The 20,165-nt window shown below is 49.5% G+C and overlaps 1 protein-coding gene across 1 annotated transcript in view; it reads right to left on the bottom strand.

The window, feature by feature from the left end:
* Positions 1 to 3,320: 3,320 nt before the first annotated feature.
* Positions 3,321 to 20,165, bottom strand: part of stx1b (syntaxin 1B) — a gene marked incomplete at its 5' end in the record, with an annotated part of 37,975 nt that continues 21,130 nt past the window's right edge. Inside the window, 4 exons of the mRNA XM_079583015.1 lie at positions 3,321 to 3,758; positions 4,765 to 4,875; positions 16,050 to 16,187; positions 18,007 to 18,080. Coding sequence (XP_079439141.1) covers positions 3,678 to 3,758; positions 4,765 to 4,875; positions 16,050 to 16,187; positions 18,007 to 18,080 — 404 coding nt within the window. The remainder of the gene's footprint in view (positions 3,759 to 4,764; positions 4,876 to 16,049; positions 16,188 to 18,006; positions 18,081 to 20,165) is intronic.

Below are 20,165 nucleotides of genomic sequence, written 5' to 3'. Positions count from 1 at the left end.
ACCGATTTTTTTTCATGACCAATTTTTTTCAAAACCGAATTTTGTCAGGCGATTTTTGTCCCGGCCGATTTTTGTCCTGGCCGATTTTTATTGCGACTGATTTTTATTACCGATTTTTACTCGTTTCACCCCAAAGTTTGAAAATAGTCCTTAGTATGACTTTGGCGTGAGCGCGACCCTGTAGTTTCGGGAGGACGTCCTCTGAAAGACCCGCCCGGACTCGCGCCTCACGCCGTCTGCTCTGGCGCCTCACGCGGCGTGTAAACCGGACTCGCGTTGTGCTCTTTTTTATCCTTATTTTCCTGGGAACACGTGACGGGGACGGGCTGAAACGCTTTGGCTTCGGAAAAAGTACAAAAACAGCGATAATGTGGGGGGGGGGGGGGGGGGGTTTGTGGCGGATGTTTCGGGGTTAAAGGAAGGGAGGCATGCGACAGACGGACACAACACTCGCCGCGACATGAGCCTTTGTGCTGACGACGGGGGGGGGGGGCGCTCCGTCACTCAGACGGGGGGGGGGGCGCTCCGTCACTCAGACGGGGGGGGTGGGGCGCTCCGTCTCTCACTAGTTTCATCTCTTTGCAGGAATATGGAGCGTCACGTGGTTTGGTTTTCAGAGCTTTGTTTTCTCGCCGCAGACGCCGACGTTCCGCTGATGCATAGACACTGATACGATTATTAGCCGGGGGGGGGGTCACACCGGGGGGGGGGGCACCACTGGAGATATGTCGGAGCGAATATGTCGGAGCGGGCGCCGCGTCGACACGTGTGGCGTCGCAGGAGAAGTTTTGGCGCCTTCGTAAAGAAAAACCGCGGCGGTGAAAGGGGGCGGGGGGTAAAGTGCACGGAATGGGGGGGGAAACGTCACAGAAACACCTTCATGCAAACGCCACGACGCTTCCGCACGCCGTCGCCGGGTTATCATCATCACCATGTTCCACGCGGCGCGGGGGGGCGGGGCCGAGCGGGGGGGGGGAGGAGCTTCGTTCCTCCGCTGCCGACGTCTCTCAAACAGAACAAACCAACGGGGGAAAACGTTAGCGTGAGCTGGTGCTACAACGACCTCCGAGCGCCGCGACCGAACACCGCCTCGGACCGAGAGGAGGGGGGGGGGGGGGAGAGGGGGCGGGCCGAATCACAGAGGAGGCGGGGCTGTGGGCGGAGTCATCGAGCCGGAGAGAGTGATTACGGACGTTATTGCGTTTAGCTTATTGCATGTTTTTGTCCCAAAACCCGCCAAAATCGAGGGGGGGGGAGCGAGCGGCGAGGGGGGGGGGAGCGAGCGGCGAGGGGAGAGGGAGCGAGCGGCGAGGGAGGGGGCGGGAGAGGAAGTTCTGCTAAAAAAACAAATCCCAAACAATGGATTTATTTAGTTAGTTCCGACTGAATCTGAAATTTTTTTTGGAGGGAGAGCAGGCGTCGTCTGGACCGGTGCGTTTGAAGTGATTTGGAAACAGCCCGGTCTGGACGACGGCGCGGCGGACGTTCCTCCGCACAGATGGGGGGGGGAGTTTCCTCCGCTCAGACGGGGGGGGGGGGGGAGTTTCTCGAGTGTGAAGTCACGGGGAGTTTTCTTTTTGGAAAATCATTTTCACGTTTTTTTTTACGAAACAGCGGCAAAGGCACCGACAGAGACACGAACAGCGGGAACTCACGACACGCACGGGTCTGCGGCCCGCCAGGCGCCACGCCGCCACCAGGGGGAGACGCCGCCGCCGAGTGGGAGGAGTCACAGAGACGTCCTGGTCCTGGTCAGACGAGGCGCTGCAGGAGGACAGTTACTCCGGGACTTTAGACCATACTCGACCGTAGGTACTTTTGAAAGATGAATAAAACACTTTAAACCTGATTGTCCATGTTTTAGATTTGGTCGTTTTAAACCCCGCCTCCTCCAGGTCAGCTTTACCCAAATGTAAACGTCTACAGCCTCGTCACGGTTTTCACCCTCTGCTTTGACTCTTGGATTTGGGTAAAGCCACACCGGAGGGTCGGCAGCGCCTCGTCTCCTCGTCTCGGGCTGACCTCAACAGGAGCGGACTCCCGTATCACTGGGCGGCGCGTGCGGGAGGGCGAGCGAGCGGACAGGAAGTGGGCGTGGCGTCTCCCGCGAGCGGCGGCGAGGCGTCCGCGCGGGCTAACGCGGCATGCTAACGGCACTAGAGCTATAACACTACGAGCTAACGAAACGACAAACTTTCCCCAGAAAAAAAATCTGCCCTAAAGTTCACACGGCGTCCGGACCGGGCTGGAGCGCTTCGCGGGTCGGCGGGGGCGGGAGGAGGCGGGGCCGGCCGGAGTCTAAGCTGCATAGATGCACCGCCCACTTCCTCCTTCGCCTGGAGGCGCTTCCTGCCTCCCTTCCTTCGGTCGCGGGGTGTGTTTTTTTATAGATTATCGAGCGGCGAGGGGGCGTGGCCAGAGGGACGTGCCGCGAGCCAGGACCCCGCCCACAAACTGTTCTACACTGAGCCAACCTGGGTATGCACATGACGTCACCTCCAGAACAACGGCCTCGTGCTGTGACGCCATCTGCATACCCTCACTTTCTGCATATTAAACTATGACATTATTTAGGGAAGCGCTGATATCCGATACCGATATCCGATACCGATATCCGATACCGATATCCGATACCGATATCCGATACCGATATCCCTTATCCGACATCCAATACCGTTATCCGACACCGTATCGGATATCGGTATTGGATATTGGTATCGGATATCCAATACCAATACCCGATACCGGAAAACCGATATCCGATACCGTGTTGAATATCCGATACCGTTATCCGATACCGATATCCGATACAGGAATCCGATATCCGATACCGTATCGAATATCCGATACCGATATCCGATACCGATATCCGATACCGATATCCGATACCGATATCCGATACCGATATCCGATATCCGATACCGATATCCGATACCGATATCCGATGCCAATATCCGATACCGGTATCCAATTACGATATCCGATACCAACATCCGATACCAATATCCGATATCGATATCCGATACCGTGTCGAATATCCGATACCGATATCCAATACCGATATCCGATACTGATATCCAATGCCGATACCGATATCCGATACCGGAATATCGGATATCACCAACAGGAATCTGCAAACGTACTGCTAAAGTAAAAACTGAAGATGTTTGATATTGTTTATCTTTTTGATCCGAAACCGGATGATTTTGCCGCATTTTTGCAGATGTCTGACGGCATTGCTCCAGGGAGAAAGTCCCAAAGCAATGTCCCCTGTTGTGGGTGTGGCCTGACTCTGGGGGCGGGGTCTGGGCGTGTCCCCCAGGGGCCCCCTCGCGTCCCCCTCGCGCCGCGCTCGCCCTGGTGGAGCTCCGGAGAAACGTAAAACACTCCTAACGGCGAAAGTTAAAGAAGGCGTGGCCACTCGCTCCGCTCGCCTTAGCATTATGGGATGTTTGTGTCTGCTTAAACCCCGCCCACTCCCTGTGATCTGCTCTGTGATTGGCTGATTCAAGTTTCCGCGCGGTCGACGGATGTGGTTTGTTTGTTTGTTTGTTTGTTTGTTTGTTTGTTGATTTCCTCTGCTGGTTGCCGGGCGACGATTGCCGGGTGAGGTCGTTGGCGGTGGTTGGTCGTCACGGCGACGGGGGGGGGGGGGGAGGGGTTTGGGGGCCCAGGTCTTAGAAGCCCAGCGTTCCTCCGATGGTCGAGGCCAAGATCACGCCCAGGATCACACAGCAGAGGATGATCATGATCTTCTTCTGCAGGAACGAGAAACGGACACGGGTTAGAGGGTTCTCAACGCGAGGCCCGGGTTCCCCAAGCGAGGCCCGAGGTCTCAACACCAGGCCCAGGGTCTCAGCGCGAGGCCCGAGTTTTCAACACCAGGCCCGGGTTCTCAACGCGAGGCCCGGGTTCTCAACACCAGGCCCGGGTTCTCAACACGAGGCCCGGGTTCTCAACACCAGGCCTGGGTTCTCAACACCAGGCCCGGGTTCTCAACATGAGGCCCGGGGTCTCAACACCAGGCCTGGGTTCTCAACACCAGGCCCGGGTTCTCAACACCAGGCCTGGGTTCTCAACACCAGGCCTGGGTTCTCAACACCAGGCCCGGGTTCTCAACACCAGGCCTGGGTTCTCAACACCAGGCCCGGGTTCTCAACATGAGGCCCGGGGTCTCCACACAATCAGGGTTCTCCACGCGAGGCCTGGCTCTGGTACTTGTACACAGTAGTATTTGTATATAAATACCTTGAGCCCTGGCTCTGGTACTTGTACACAGTAGTATTCGTATATAAATACCTTGAGGCCCGGCTCTGGTACTTGTACACAGTAGTATACGTATATAAATACCTTGAGCCCTGGCTCTGGTACTTGTACACAGTAGTATTCGTATATAAATACCTTGAGCCCTGGCTCTGGTACTTTTACACAGTAGTATTCGTATATAAATACCTTGCGGGCCTGGCTCTGGTACTTGTACACAGTAGTATACGTATATAAATACCTTGCGGGCCTGGCTCTGGTACTTGTACACAGTAGTATACGTATATAAATACCTTGCGGGCCCGGCTCTGGTACTTGTACACAGTAGTATACGTATATAAATACCTTGCGGGCCTGGCTCTGGTACTTGTACACAGTAGTATACGTATATAAATACCTTGCGGGCCTGGCTCTGGTACTTGTACACAGTAGTATACGTATATAAATACCTTGCGGGCCTGGCTCTGGTACTTGTACACAGTAGTATACGTATATAAATACCTTGCGGGCCTGGCTCTGGTACTTGACGGCCTTCTTGGTGTCAGACACGGCTCGCTCCACGTAGTCGACCGAGTGCTCCACGTTGTACTCGATTCTGTCGATCATCTCGCCCTGAAAGAAACCGGCAGCGTCACAAAGGTGTCGGTCAGGTGTTCCTCAGGTGTTTCTCAGGTGTTCCTCAGGTGTTCCTCAGGTGTTCCTCAGGTGTTCGTGTCTCTCAGGTGTTTGTGTCTCTCAGGTGTTTGTGTCTCTCAGGTGTTCCTCAGGTGTTCCTCAGGTGTTTCTCAGGTGTTGGTCAGGTGTTCCTCAGGTGTTCCTCAGGTGTTTCTCAGGTGTTGGTCAGGTGTTTCTCAGGTGTTCGTGTCTCTCAGGTGTTGGTGTCTCTCAGGTGTTTCTCAGGTGTTGGTGTCTCTCAGGTGTTTCTCAGGTGTTCGTGTCTCTCAGGTGTTGGTGTCTCTCAGGTGTCTCTCAGGTGTTGGTGTCTCTCAGGTGTCTCTCAGGTGTTCGTGTTTCTCAGGTGTTCGTGTCTCTCAGGTGTCTCTCAGGTGTTCGTGTCTCTCAGGTGTTCGTGTCTCTCAGGTGTAGGTCAGGTGTTCGTGTCTCTCAGGTGTAGGTCAGGTGTTCCTGTCTCTCAGGTGTTTGTGTCTCTCAGGGGTTCGTGTCTCTCAGGTGTAGGTCAGGTGTTCCTGTCTCTCAGTTGTTCGTGTCTCTCAGGTGTTTGTGTTTCTCAGGTGTTTCTCAGGTGTTTGTGTCTCTCAGGTGTTTGTGTCTCTCAGGTGTTTCTCAGGTGTTCGTGTCTCTCAGGTGTTTGTGTCTCTCAGGTGTTCGTGTCTCTCAGGTGTTCGTGTCTCTCAGGTGTTCGTGTCTCTCAGGTGTTTGTGTCTCTCAGGTGTTCGTGTCTCTCAGGTGTTCGTGTCTCTCAGGTGTTTGTGTCTCTCAGGTGTTCCTCAGGTGTTCGTGTCTCTCAGGTGTTTGTGTCTCTCAGGTGTTCGTCTCTCAGGTGTTTGTGTCTCTCAGGTGTTCGTGTCTCTCAGGTGTTCGTGTCTCTCAGGTGTTGGTGTCTCTCAGGTGTTCGTGTCTCTCAGGTGTTCGTGTCTCTCAGGTGTTCGTGTCTCTCAGGTGTTCGTGTCTCTCAGGTGTTTGTGTCTCTCAGGTGTTCGTGTCTCTCAGGTGTTTCTCAGGTGTTCGTGTCTCTCAGGTGTTTGTGTCTCTCAGGTGTTCGTGTCTCTCAGGTGTTCGTGTCTCTCAGGTGTTTGTGTCTCTCAGGTGTTCGTGTCTGTCAGGTGTTCGTGTCTCTCAGGTGTTTCTCAGGTGTTCGTGTCTCTCAGGTGTTCGTGTCTCTCAGGTGTTTGTGTCTCTCAGGTGTTCGTGTCTCTCAGGTGTTTGTGTCTCTCAGGTGTTCGTGTCTGTCAGGTGTTTGTGTCTCTCAGGTGTTTGTGTCTCTCAGGTGTTTGTGTCTCTCAGGTGTTCGTGTCTGTCAGGTGTTCGTGTCTCTCAGGTGTTTCTCAGGTGTTCGTGTCTCTCAGGTGTTCGTGTCTCTCAGGTGTTTGTGTCTCTCAGGTGTTCGCGTCTCTCAGGTGTTCGTGTCTCTCAGGTGTTTCTCAGGTGTTCGTGTCTCTCAGGTGTTTGTGTCTCTCAGGTGTTCGTGTCTCTCAGGTGTTCGTGTCTCTCAGGTGTTCGTGTTTCTCAGGTGTTTCTCAGGGGTTCGTGTCTCTCAGGTGTTTGTGTCTCTCAGGTGTTCGTGTCTCTCAGGTGTTGGTGTCTCTCAGGTGTTTCTCAGGTGTTGGTGTCTCTCAGGTGTTGGTGTCTCTCAGGTGTTCGTGTCTCTCAGGTGTTTCTCAGGTGTTGGTGTCTCTCAGGTGTTGGTGTCTCTCAGGTGTTTCTCAGGTGTTGGTGTCTCTCAGGTGTTGGTGTCTCTCAGGTGTTGGTGTCTCTCAGGTGTTGGTGTCTCTCAGGGGTTCGTGTCTCTCAGGTGTTTGTGTCTCTCAGGTGTTGGTGTCTCTCAGGGGTTCGTGTCTCTCAGGTGTTCGTGTCTCTCAGGTGTTGGTGTCTCTCAGGTGTTGGTGTCTCTCAGGTGTTGGTGTCTCTCAGGTGTTGGTGTCTCTCAGGTGTTGGTGTCTCTCAGGTGTTCGTGTCTCTCAGGTGTTTGTGTCTCTCAGGTGTCTCTCAGGTGTTCGTGTCTCTCAGGTGTTGGTCAGGTGTTCGTGTCTGTCAGGTGTTGGTAAGGTGTTCGTGTCTCTCAGGTGTTCGTGTCTCTCAGGTGTTTGTGTCTCTCAGGTGTCTCTCAGGTGTTCGTGTCTCTCAGGTGTTGGTCAGGTGTTCGTGTCTGTCAGGTGTTGGTAAGGTGTTCGTGTCTCTCAGGTGTTCGCGTCTCTCAGGTGTTCGTGTCTCTCAGGTGTTCGTGTCTCTCAGGTGTTGGTAAGGTGTTCGTGTCTGTCAGGTGTTGGTGTCTCTCAGGTGTTCGTGTCTCTCAGGTGTTCGTGTCTCTCAGGTGTTCGTGTCTCTCAGGTGTTCGTGTCTCTCAGGTGTTCGTGTCTCTCAGGTGTTCGTGTCTCTCAGGTGTTCGTGTCTCTCAGGTGTTCATGTCTCTCAGGTGTTCGTGTCTCTCAGGTGTTCGTGTCTCTCTGGTGTTTGTGTCTCTCAGGTGTTTGTGTCTCTCAGGTGTTCGTGTTTCTCAGGTGTTCGTGTTTCTCAGGTGTTGGTGTCTCTCAGGTGTTCGTGTCTCTCAGGTGTTGGTGTCTCTCAGGTGTTTGTGTCTCTCAGGTGTTTGTGTCTCTCAGGTGTTCGTGTCTCTCAGGTGTTCGTGTCTCTCAGGTGTTTGTGTCTCTCAGGTGTTCGTGTCTCTCAGGTGTTCGTGTCTCTCAGGTGTTCGTGTCTCTCAGGTGTTCGTGTCTCTCAGGTGTTTCTCAGGTGTTCGTGTCTCTCAGGTGTTCGTGTCTCTCAGGTGTTCGTGTCTCTCAGGTGTTTGTGTCTCTCAGGTGTTCGTGTCTCTCAGGTGTTCGTGTCTCTCAGGTGTTCGTGTCTCTAAGGTGTTTCTCAGGTGTTTCTCAGGTGTTCGTGTCTCTCAGGTGTTCGTGTCTCTCAGGTGTTTGTGTCTCTCAGGTGTTTGTGTCTCTCAGGTGTTCGTGTCTCTCAGGTGTTCGTGTCTCTCAGGTGTTTGTGTCTCTCAGGTGTTCGTGTCTCTCAAGTGTTCGTGTCTCTCAGGTGTTCGTGTCTCTCAGGTGTTTGTGTCTCTCAGGTGTTTGTGTCTCTCAGGTGTTCGTGTCTCTCAGGTGTTTGTGTCTCTCAGGTGTTCGTGTTTCTCAGGTGTTTGTGTCTCTCAGGTGTTTGTGTCTCTCAGGTGTTCGTGTCTCTCAGGTGTTTGTGTCTCTCAGGTGTTTGTGTCTCTCAGGTGTTCGTGTCTCTCAGGTGTTTGTGTCTCTCAGGTGTTCGTGTCTCTCAGGTGTTCGTGTCTCTCAGGTGTTTGTGTCTCTCAGGTGTTCGTGTTTCTCAGGGGGTTCGTGTCTCTCAGGTGTTCGTGTCTCTCAGGTGTTTGTGTCTCTCAGGTGTTCGTGTCTCTCAGGTGTTCGTGTCTCTAAGGTGATCGTGTCTCTCAGGTGTTGGTGTCTCTCAGGTGTTCGTGTCTCTCAGGTGTTCGTGTCTCTAAGGTGATCGTGTCTCTCAGGTGTTGGTGTCTCTCAGGTGTTCGTGTCTCTCAGGTGTTCGTGTCTCTCAGGTGTTCGTGTCTCTCAGGTGTCTCTCAGGTGTTCGTGTCTGTCAGGTGTTCGCGTCTCTCAGGTGTTCGTGTCTCTCAGGTGTTCGTGTCTCTCAGGTGTTCGTGTCTCTCAGGTGTTCGTGTCTCTCAGGTGTTCGTGTCTCTCAGGTGTTCGTGTTTCTCAGGTGTTCGTGTCTCTCAGGTGTTCGTGTCTCTCAGGTGTTCGTGTCTCTCAGGTGTTCATGTCTCTCAGGTGTTCGTGTCTCTCAGGTGTTCGTGTCTCTCAGGTGTTTGTGTCTCTCAGGTGTTCGTGTCTCTCAGGTGTTCGTGTCTCTCAGGTGTTCGTGTCTCTCAGGTGTTCGTGTCTCTCAGGTGTTTCTCAGGTGTTTGTGTCTCTCAGGTGTTCGTTTCTCTCAGGTGTTCGTGTCTCTCAGGTGTTCGTGTCTCTCAGGTGTTTGTGTCTCTCAGGTGTTCGTGTCTCTCAGGTGTTGGTGTCTCTCAGGTGTTGGTGTCTCTCAGGTGTTGGTGTCTCTCAGGTGTTGGTGTCTCTCAGGTGTTTGTGTCTCTCAGGTGTTGGTGTCTCTCAGGGGTTCGTGTCTCTCAGGTGTTCGTGTCTCTCAGGTGTTGGTGTCTCTCAGGTGTTGGTGTCTCTCAGGTGTTGGTGTCTCTCAGGTGTTGGTGTCTCTCAGGTGTTGGTGTCTCTCAGGTGTTCGTGTCTCTCAGGTGTTTCTCAGGTGTTGGTGTCTCTCAGGTGTTGGTGTCTCTCAGGTGTTTCTCAGGTGTTGGTGTCTCTCAGGTGTTGGTGTCTCTCAGGTGTTGGTGTCTCTCAGGTGTTGGTGTCTCTCAGGGGTTCGTGTCTCTCAGGTGTTTGTGTCTCTCAGGTGTTGGTGTCTCTCAGGGGTTCGTGTCTCTCAGGTGTTCGTGTCTCTCAGGTGTTGGTGTCTCTCAGGTGTTGGTGTCTCTCAGGTGTTGGTGTCTCTCAGGTGTTGGTGTCTCTCAGGTGTTCGTGTCTCTCAGGTGTTTGTGTCTCTCAGGTGTCTCTCAGGTGTTCGTGTCTCTCAGGTGTTGGTCAGGTGTTCGTGTCTGTCAGGTGTTGGTAAGGTGTTCGTGTCTCTCAGGTGTTCGTGTCTCTCAGGTGTTTGTGTCTCTCAGGTGTCTCTCAGGTGTTCGTGTCTCTCAGGTGTTGGTCAGGTGTTCGTGTCTGTCAGGTGTTGGTAAGGTGTTCGTGTCTCTCAGGTGTTCGCGTCTCTCAGGTGTTCGTGTCTCTCAGGTGTTCGTGTCTCTCAGGTGTTGGTAAGGTGTTCGTGTCTGTCAGGTGTTGGTGTCTCTCAGGTGTTCGTGTCTCTCAGGTGTTCGTGTCTCTCAGGTGTTCGTGTCTCTCAGGTGTTCGTGTCTCTCAGGTGTTCGTGTCTCTCAGGTGTTCGTGTCTCTCAGGTGTTCGTGTCTCTCAGGTGTTCATGTCTCTCAGGTGTTCGTGTCTCTCAGGTGTTCGTGTCTCTCTGGTGTTTGTGTCTCTCAGGTGTTTGTGTCTCTCAGGTGTTCGTGTTTCTCAGGTGTTCGTGTTTCTCAGGTGTTGGTGTCTCTCAGGTGTTCGTGTCTCTCAGGTGTTGGTGTCTCTCAGGTGTTTGTGTCTCTCAGGTGTTTGTGTCTCTCAGGTGTTCGTGTCTCTCAGGTGTTCGTGTCTCTCAGGTGTTTGTGTCTCTCAGGTGTTCGTGTCTCTCAGGTGTTCGTGTCTCTCAGGTGTTCGTGTCTCTCAGGTGTTCGTGTCTCTCAGGTGTTTCTCAGGTGTTCGTGTCTCTCAGGTGTTCGTGTCTCTCAGGTGTTCGTGTCTCTCAGGTGTTTGTGTCTCTCAGGTGTTCGTGTCTCTCAGGTGTTCGTGTCTCTCAGGTGTTCGTGTCTCTAAGGTGTTTCTCAGGTGTTTCTCAGGTGTTCGTGTCTCTCAGGTGTTCGTGTCTCTCAGGTGTTTGTGTCTCTCAGGTGTTTGTGTCTCTCAGGTGTTCGTGTCTCTCAGGTGTTCGTGTCTCTCAGGTGTTTGTGTCTCTCAGGTGTTCGTGTCTCTCAAGTGTTCGTGTCTCTCAGGTGTTCGTGTCTCTCAGGTGTTTGTGTCTCTCAGGTGTTTGTGTCTCTCAGGTGTTCGTGTCTCTCAGGTGTTTGTGTCTCTCAGGTGTTCGTGTTTCTCAGGTGTTTGTGTCTCTCAGGTGTTTGTGTCTCTCAGGTGTTCGTGTCTCTCAGGTGTTTGTGTCTCTCAGGTGTTTGTGTCTCTCAGGTGTTCGTGTCTCTCAGGTGTTTGTGTCTCTCAGGTGTTCGTGTCTCTCAGGTGTTCGTGTCTCTCAGGTGTTTGTGTCTCTCAGGTGTTCGTGTTTCTCAGGGGGTTCGTGTCTCTCAGGTGTTCGTGTCTCTCAGGTGTTTGTGTCTCTCAGGTGTTCGTGTCTCTCAGGTGTTCGTGTCTCTAAGGTGATCGTGTCTCTCAGGTGTTGGTGTCTCTCAGGTGTTCGTGTCTCTCAGGTGTTCGTGTCTCTAAGGTGATCGTGTCTCTCAGGTGTTGGTGTCTCTCAGGTGTTCGTGTCTCTCAGGTGTTCGTGTCTCTCAGGTGTTCGTGTCTCTCAGGTGTCTCTCAGGTGTTCGTGTCTGTCAGGTGTTCGCGTCTCTCAGGTGTTCGTGTCTCTCAGGTGTTCGTGTCTCTCAGGTGTTCGTGTCTCTCAGGTGTTCGTGTCTCTCAGGTGTTCGTGTCTCTCAGGTGTTCGTGTTTCTCAGGTGTTCGTGTCTCTCAGGTGTTCGTGTCTCTCAGGTGTTCGTGTCTCTCAGGTGTTCATGTCTCTCAGGTGTTCGTGTCTCTCAGGTGTTCGTGTCTCTCAGGTGTTTGTGTCTCTCAGGTGTTCGTGTCTCTCAGGTGTTCGTGTCTCTCAGGTGTTCGTGTCTCTCAGGTGTTCGTGTCTCTCAGGTGTTTCTCAGGTGTTTGTGTCTCTCAGGTGTTCGTTTCTCTCAGGTGTTCGTGTCTCTCAGGTGTTCGTGTCTCTCAGGTGTTTGTGTCTCTCAGGTGTTCGTGTCTCTCAGGTGTTGGTGTCTCTCAGGTGTTGGTGTCTCTCAGGTGTTGGTGTCTCTCAGGTGTTGGTGTCTCTCAGGTGTTTGTGTCTCTCAGGTGTTCGTGTCTCTCAGGTGTTTGTGTCTCTCAGGTGTTCGTGTCTCTCAAGTGTTCGTGTCTCTCAGGTGTTGGTGTCTCTCAGGTGTTGGTGTCTCTCAGGTGTTGGTGTCTCTCAGGTGTTGGTGTCTCTCAGGTGTTTGTGTCTCTCAGGTGTTCGTGTCTCTCAGGTGTTTGTGTCTCTCAGGTGTTTGTGTCTCTCAGGGGTTCGTGTCTCTGAGGTGTTGGTCAGGTGTTCGTGTCTCTCAGGTGTTCGCGTCTCTCAGGTGTTCGTGTCTCTCAGGTGTTCGTGTCTCTCAGGTGTTTCTCAGGTGTTCGTGTCTCTCAGGTGTTTGTGTCTCTCAGGTGTTCGTGTCTCTCAGGTGTTCGTGTCTCTCAGGTGTTCGTGTTTCTCAGGTGTTTCTCAGGGGTTCGTGTCTCTCAGGTGTTTGTGTCTCTCAGGTGTTCGTGTCTCTCAGGTGTTGGTGTCTCTCAGGTGTTTCTCAGGTGTTGGTGTCTCTCAGGTGTTGGTGTCTCTCAGGTGTTCGTGTCTCTCAGGTGTTTCTCAGGTGTTGGTGTCTCTCAGGTGTTGGTGTCTCTCAGGTGTTTCTCAGGTGTTGGTGTCTCTCAGGTGTTGGTGTCTCTCAGGTGTTGGTGTCTCTCAGGTGTTGGTGTCTCTCAGGGGTTCGTGTCTCTCAGGTGTTTGTGTCTCTCAGGTGTTGGTGTCTCTCAGGGGTTCGTGTCTCTCAGGTGTTCGTGTCTCTCAGGTGTTGGTGTCTCTCAGGTGTTGGTGTCTCTCAGGTGTTGGTGTCTCTCAGGTGTTGGTGTCTCTCAGGTGTTGGTGTCTCTCAGGTGTTGGTGTCTCTCAGGGGTTCGTGTCTCTCAGGTGTTTGTGTCTCTCAGGTGTCTCTCAGGTGTTCGTGTCTCTCAGGTGTTGGTCAGGTGTTCGTGTCTGTCAGGTGTCGGTCAGGTGTTCGTGTCTCTCAGGTGTTGGTAAGGTGTTCGTGTCTGTCAGGTGTTGGTAAGGTGTTCGTGTCTCTCAGGTGTTCGTGTCTGTCAGGTGTTCGCGTCTCTCAGGTGTTCGTGTCTCTCAGGTGTTCGTGTCTCTCAGGTGTTGGTAAGGTGTTCGTGTCTGTCAGGTGTTGGTGTCTCTCAGGTGTTCGTGTCTCTCAGGTGTTCGTGTCTCTCAGGTGTTCGTGTCTCTCAGGTGTTCGTGTCTCTCAGGTGTTCGTGTCTCTCAGGTGTTCGTGTCTCTCAGGTGTTCGTGTCTCTCAGGTGTTCATGTCTCTCAGGTGTTCGTGTCTCTCAGGTGTTCGTGTCTCTCTGGTGTTTGTGTCTCTCAGGTGTTTGTGTCTCTCAGGTGTTCGTGTTTCTCAGGTGTTCGTGTTTCTCAGGTGTTGGTGTCTCTCAGGTGTTCGTGTCTCTCAGGTGTTGGTGTCTCTCAGGTGTTTGTGTCTCTCAGGTGTTTGTGTCTCTCAGGTGTTCGTGTCTCTCAGGTGTTCGTGTCTCTCAGGTGTTTGTGTCTCTCAGGTGTTCGTGTCTCTCAGGTGTTCGTGTCTCTCAGGTGTTCGTGTCTCTCAGGTGTTCGTGTCTCTCAGGTGTTTCTCAGGTGTTCGTGTCTCTCAGGTGTTCGTGTCTCTCAGGTGTTCGTGTCTCTCAGGTGTTTGTGTCTCTCAGGTGTTCGTGTCTCTCAGGTGTTCGTGTCTCTCAGGTGTTCGTGTCTCTAAGGTGTTTCTCAGGTGTTTCTCAGGTGTTCGTGTCTCTCAGGTGTTCGTGTCTCTCAGGTGTTTCTCAGGTGTTCGTGTCTCTCAGGTGTTCGTGTCTCTCAGGTGTTCGTGTCTCTCAGGTGTTTGTGTCTCTCAGGTGTTCGTGTCTCTCAGGTGTTCGTGTCTCTCAGGTGTTTGTGTCTCTCAGGTGTTCGTGTTTCTCAGGTGTTTGTGTCTCTCAGGTGTTTGTGTCTCTCAGGTGTTCGTGTCTCTCAGGTGTTCGTGTCTCTCAGGTGTCTCTCAGGTGTTCGTGTCTCTCAGGTGTTTGTGTCTCTCAGGTGTTCGTGTTTCTCAGGGGGTTCGTGTCTCTCAGGTGTTCGTGTCTCTCAGGTGTTTGTGTCTCTCAGGTGTTCGTGTCTCTCAGGTGTTCGTGTCTCTAAGGTGATCGTGTCTCTCAGGTGTTGGTGTCTCTCAGGTGTTCGTGTCTCTCAGGTGTTCGTGTCTCTAAGGTGATCGTGTCTCTCAGGTGTTGGTGTCTCTCAGGTGTTCGTGTCTCTCAGGTGTTCGTGTCTCTCAGGTGTTCGTGTCTCTCAGGTGTCTCTCAGGTGTTCGTGTCTGTCAGGTGTTCGCGTCTCTCAGGTGTTCGTGTCTCTCAGGTGTTCGTGTCTCTCAGGTGTTCGTGTCTCTCAGGTGTTCGTGTCTCTCAGGTGTTCGTGTCTCTCAGGTGTTCGTGTTTCTCAGGTGTTCGTGTCTCTCAGGTGTTCGTGTCTCTCAGGTGTTCGTGTCTCTCAGGTGTTCATGTCTCTCAGGTGTTCGTGTCTCTCAGGTGTTCGTGTCTCTCAGGTGTTTGTGTCTCTCAGGTGTTCGTGTCTCTCAGGTGTTCGTGTCTCTCAGGTGTTCGTGTCTCTCAGGTGTTCGTGTCTCTCAGGTGTTTCTCAGGTGTTTGTGTCTCTCAGGTGTTCGTTTCTCTCAGGTGTTCGTGTCTCTCAGGTGTTCGTGTCTCTCAGGTGTTTGTGTCTCTCAGGTGTTCGTGTCTCTCAGGTGTTGGTGTCTCTCAGGTGTTGGTGTCTCTCAGGTGTTGGTGTCTCTCAGGTGTTGGTGTCTCTCAGGTGTTTGTGTCTCTCAGGTGTTCGTGTCTCTCAGGTGTTCGTGTCTCTCAGGTGTCTCTCAGGTGTTCGTGTTTCTCAGGTGTTGGTCATGTTTCGGTCAGGTGTTTGTTTCTCTCAGGTGTTTCTCAGGTGTCTCTCAGGTGTTCGTGTCTCTCAGGTGTTCGTGTCTCTCAGGTGTCTCTCAGGTGTTCGTGTCTCTCAGGTGTTCGTGTCTCTCAGGTGTTCGTATCTCTCAGGTGTTCGTGTCTCTCAGGTGTTCGTGTCTCTCAGGTGTTCGTGTCTCTCAGGTGTTTCTCAGGTGTTCGTGTCTCTCAGGTGTTCGTGTCTCTCAGTTGTTCGTGTCTCTCAGGTGTTCGTGTCTCTCAGGTGTTCGTGTCTCTCAGGTGTTCGTGTCTCTCAGGTGTTCGTGTCTCTCAGTTGTTTCTCAGGTGTTCGTGTCTCTCAGGTGTTTCTCAGGTGTTCGTGTTTCTCAGGTGTTGGTCATGTTTCGGTCAGGTGTTTGTTTCTCTCAGGTGTTTCTCAGGTGTCTCTCAGGTGTTCGTGTCTCTCAGGTGTTCGTGTCTCTCAGGTGTCTCTCAGGTGTTCGTGTCTCTCAGGTGTTCGTGTCTCTCAGGTGTTCGTATCTCTCAGGTGTTCGTGTCTCTCAGGTGTTCGTGTCTCTCAGGTGTTCATGTCTCTCAGGTGTTCGTATCTCTCAGGTGTTCGTGTCTCTCAGGTGTTCGTGTCTCTCAGGTGTTCGTGTCTCTCAGGTGTTCGTATCTCTCAGGTGTTCGTGTCTCTCAGGTGTTCGTGTCTCTCAGGTGTTCGTGTCTCTCAGGTGTTTCTCAGGTGTTCGTGTCTCTCAGGTGTTCGTGTCTCTCAGTTGTTCGTGTCTCTCAGGTGTTGGTGTCTCTCAGGTGTTCGTGTCTCTCAGGTGTTCGTGTCTCTCAGGTGTTCGTGTCTCTCAGGTGTTTCTCAGGTGTTCGTGTCTCTCAGGTGTTCGTGTCTCTCAGTTGTTCGTGTCTCTCAGGTGTTGGTGTCTCTCAGGTGTTCGTGTCTCTCAGGTGTTCGTGTCTCTCAGGTGTTCGTGTCTCTCAGGTGTTCGTGTCTCTCAGGTGTTCGTGTCTCTCAGGTGTTCGTGTCTCTCAGTTGTTCGTGTCTCTCAGGTGTTGGTGTCTCTCAGGTGTTCGCGTCTCTCAGGTGTTTGTGTCTCTCAGGTGTTCGTGTCTCTCAGGTGTTCGTGTCTCTCAGGTGTTCGTGTCTCTCAGGTGTTCGTGTCTCTCAGGTGTTCGTGTCTCTCAGGTGTTCGTGTCTCTCAGGTGTTCGTGTCTCTCAGGTGTTTCTCAGGTGTTCGTGTCTCTCAGGTGTTTCTCAGGTGTTCGTGTCTCTCAGGTGTCTCTCAGGTGTTCGTGTCTCTCAGGTGTTCATCAGGTGTCTCTCAGGTGTTCGTGTCTCTCAGGTGTTCGTGTCTCTCAGGTGTTCGTCAGGTGTTCATCAGGTGTTCGTGTCTCTCAGGTGTTCGTGTCTCTCAGGTGTTGGTGTTTCTCAGGTGTTGGTCAGGTGTTTCTCAGGTGTTCATGTCTCTCAGGTGTTTCTCAGGTGTTCGTGTCTCTCAGGTCTTCGTGTCTCTCATGTGTTCGTGTCTCTCAGGTGTTTATCAGGTGTGGGGTGCTCCTTACCTGGCTCTCCACGAGCATGGCCATGTCCACGAACATGTCGTGCAGCTCGCGGATGCTGTTCTCCAGTTTGATGATCTCAGTGTGTCGGGTCTCGATCTCGTTCAGCGCCTGTTTGGTCATCTGGGAATCCATCTTAATCTGAGAGAACATTATAACGAGTCCATCTTAATCTGAGGTAGAACATTATAACGAGTCCATCTTAATCTGAGAGAGAACATCAGAACAAGTCCATCTTAATCTGTGAGAACATCAGAACAAGTCCATCTTAATCTGAGAGAGAACATCAGAACAAGTCCATCTTAATCTGTGAGAACATCAGAACAAGTCCATCTTAATCTGTGAGAACATCAGAACAAGTCCATCTTAATCTGAGAGAACATCAGAACAAGTCCATCTTAATCTGAGAGAACATTATAACGAGTCCATCTTAATCTGAGAGAACATTATAACGAGTCCATCTTAATCTGAGAGAACATTATAACGAGTCCATCTTAATCTGATGAACATTATAACGAGTCCATCTTAATCTGAGGGAGAACATCAGAACAAGTCCATCTTAATCTGAGAGAACATCAGAACAAGTCCATCTTAATCTGAGAGAACATCAGAACAAGTCCATCTTATTCTGAGAGAACATTATAACGAGTCCATCTTAATCAGATGAACATTATAACGAGTCCATCTTAATCTGATGAACATTATAACGAGTCCATCTTAATCTGAGAGAACATCAGAACAAGTCCATCTTAATCTGAGAGAACATTATAACGAGTCCATCTTAATCTGAGAGAACATCAGAACAAGTCCATCTTATTCTGAGAGAACATTATAACGAGTCCATCTTAATCTGATGAACATTATAACGAGTCCATCTTAATCTGATGAACATTATAACGAGTCCATCTTAATCTGAGAGAACATCAGAACAAGTCCATCTTAATCTGAGAGAACATTATAACGAGTCCATCTTAATCTGAGAGAACATCAGAACGAGTCCATCTTAATCTGAGGGAACATTATAACGAGTCCATCTTAATCTGATGAACATTATAACGAGTCCATCTTAATCTGATGAACATTATAACGAGTCCATCTTAATCTGATGAACATTATAACGAGTCCATCTTAATCTGATGAACATTATAACGAGTCCGTCTTAATCTGAGGAACATTATAACGAGTCCATCTTAATCTGATGAACATTATAACGAGTCCATCTTGATCTGATGAACATTATAACGAGTCCGTCTTAATCTGAGGAACATTATAACGAGTCCATCTTAATCTGAGGAACATTATAACGAGTCCATCTTAATCTGATGAACATTATAACGAGTCCGTCTTAATCTGATGAACATTATAACGAGTCCATCTTAATCTGATGAACATTATAACGAGTCCATCTTAATCTGAGAGAACATTATAACGAGTCCGTCTTAATCTGAGGAACATTATAACGAGTCCATCTTAATCTGATGAACATTATAACGAGTCCATCTTAATCTGAGAGAACATTATAACGAGTCCATCTTAATCTGATGAACATTATAACGAGTCCATCTTAATCTGATGAACATTATAACGAGTCCATCTTGATCTGATGAACATTATAACGAGTCCGTCTTAATCTGAGAGAACATCAGAACAAGTCCATCTTAATCTGATGAACATTATAACGAGTCCATCTTAATCTGAGGGAGAACATTATAACGAGTCCATCTTAATCTGATGAACATTATAACGAGTCCATCTTAATCTGATGAACATTATAACGAGTCCATCTTAATCTGTGAGAACATCAGAACAAGTCCATCTTAATCTGAGAGAACATTATAACGAGTCCATCTTAATCTGATGAACATCAGAACAAGTCCATCTTAATCTGATGAACATTATAACGAGTCCATCTTATTCTGATGAACATTATAACGAGTCGGTCTCTCAGGTCAGGACTTACATCATCGGTGAAGACCGCCAGTTTCCCGCTCTCCAACATGTCCTCCAGCTCCTCGTTAGTGGTGGTTCTGCCGGCTGTGGAGCGAGAGGAGGAGAACACGGTCAGAACGTCGTCAAACGCCACCGACCAGTGGCACCGAGGCAGGAGCTGGTAATGCAGTAAACCGGTAACTGAATAAACCAGTCACTGAATAAACCAGTGACTAAATAAACCAGTAACTAAATAAACCAGTAACTAAATAAACCAGTAACTAAATAAACCAGTAACTAAATAAACCAGTAACTAAATAAACCAGTAACTAAATAAACCAGTAACTAAATAAACCAGTAACTAAATAAACCGGTAACTGAATAAACCAGTAACTGAATAAACCGGTAACTGAATAAACCAGTAACTGAATAAACCAGTAACTGAATAAACCGGTAACTAAATAAACCAGTCACTGAATAAACCAGTAACTAAATAAACCGGTGACTAAATAAACCAGTAACTAAATAAACCGGTCACTAAATAAACCGGTAACTAAATAAACCAGTAACTAAATAAACCAGTAACTAAATAAACCAGTAACTAAATAAACCAGTAACTAAATAAACCGGTAACTAAATAAACCAGTAACTGAATAAACCAGTAACTAAATAAACCGGTAACTGAATAAACCAGTAACTGAATAAACCGGTAACTGAATAAACCAGTAACTGAATAAACCAGTAACTGAATAAACCGGTAACTAAATAAACCAGTCACTGAATAAACCAGTAACTAAATAAACCGGTAACTAAATAAACCAGTAACTAAATAAACCAGTAACTAAATAAACCGGTAACTAAATAAACCAGTAACTAAATAAACCAGTAACTAAATAAACCGGTAACTGAATAAACCAGTAACTGAATAAACCAGTAACTGAATAAACCAGTCACTGAATAAACCAGTAACTGAATAAACCAGTAACTGAATAAACCAGTAACTGAATAAACCAGTAACTGAATAAACCAGTAACTGAATAAACCGGTAACTAAATAAACCAGTCACTGAATAAACCAGTAACTAAATAAACCGGTGACTAAATAAACCAGTAACTAAATAAACCGGTCACTAAATAAACCGGTAACTAAATAAACCAGTAACTAAATAAACCAGTGACTAAATAAACCGGTAACTAAATAAACCAGTAACTAAATAAACCAGTAACTAAATAAACCAGTAACTAAATAAACCGGTAACTAAATAAACCGGTCACTAAATAAACCAGTAACTGAATAAACCAGTCACTAAATAAACCAGTAACTGAATAAACCAGTCACTAAATAAACCGGTAACTGAATAAACCAGTAACTGAATAAACCAGTCACTAAATAAACCGGTAATGTATTAAATAAGCGCTGGTCCTGGTAAAGTCACCAGGCCGAAATCTGTTCAATTTCAAATGTAAAAATAATCTCATTCCAAATGAAAGTGAGTAAAGCAAACCCCAAACCCCAGTGTCAAAGTCCTTCTGATTTAGTGGGAATGAATTAAAATCCACTTTTGTTTGTCATTTCTCTGAAGTTTTCATCGTAATGGGTTTAAGTCGTCGACTGGACCGGGTTTAAGAGAGTTGAGAAGCGTCCTGGACGAATGAGAGCCGTCACAAACTGACTTTGGGAACAGTGCCCTGTCACTGGTGTGTGAGCAGGAGGGGGCGTGGTCAGTCCTGACTCCTCCTCCTGGGAGGAGCCTGACTCTGATAGTAGCAGCTCCAGTGTCGCATTCTGACCACAGGCTTAAAGAAGAAGCAAAACGTCCTCAACTCAGACAACCCGGTCCAGTCGACCAGTTAAGCTTCTCTATGAGGATGTGAGAAATCACTTTTGCCTTGTAACCATGACTACAACCATGACTACAACCATGACTACAACCATGACTACAACCATGACTACAACCATAGTTACAACCATGGTTACAAGGCAAAAAGTCACACTGCTCTCAGTGTAAGAACAAAGTTCATATGAAGAATGATTGAGACCTTTGACTGCACTCACTGACCTCTGACCTCCAGCTGTCTCTGGATCAGTCCTTGTACTGTAGTAGTATTTGCAGCAGTATTTGCTGTAGTATTTGAAGTACTCACTGATCTCCAGCTGTCTCTGGATGCGGTCCTTGTACTGTAGTAGTAT

This window comes from Gobius niger (assembly GCF_951799975.1).
Source record: "Gobius niger genome assembly, contig: SUPER_10_unloc_2, whole genome shotgun sequence".
In the NCBI taxonomy this organism is placed as follows: Eukaryota; Metazoa; Chordata; class Actinopteri; order Gobiiformes; family Gobiidae; genus Gobius; species Gobius niger.
This window is presented reverse-complemented; position numbering and strand designations above follow the sequence as displayed.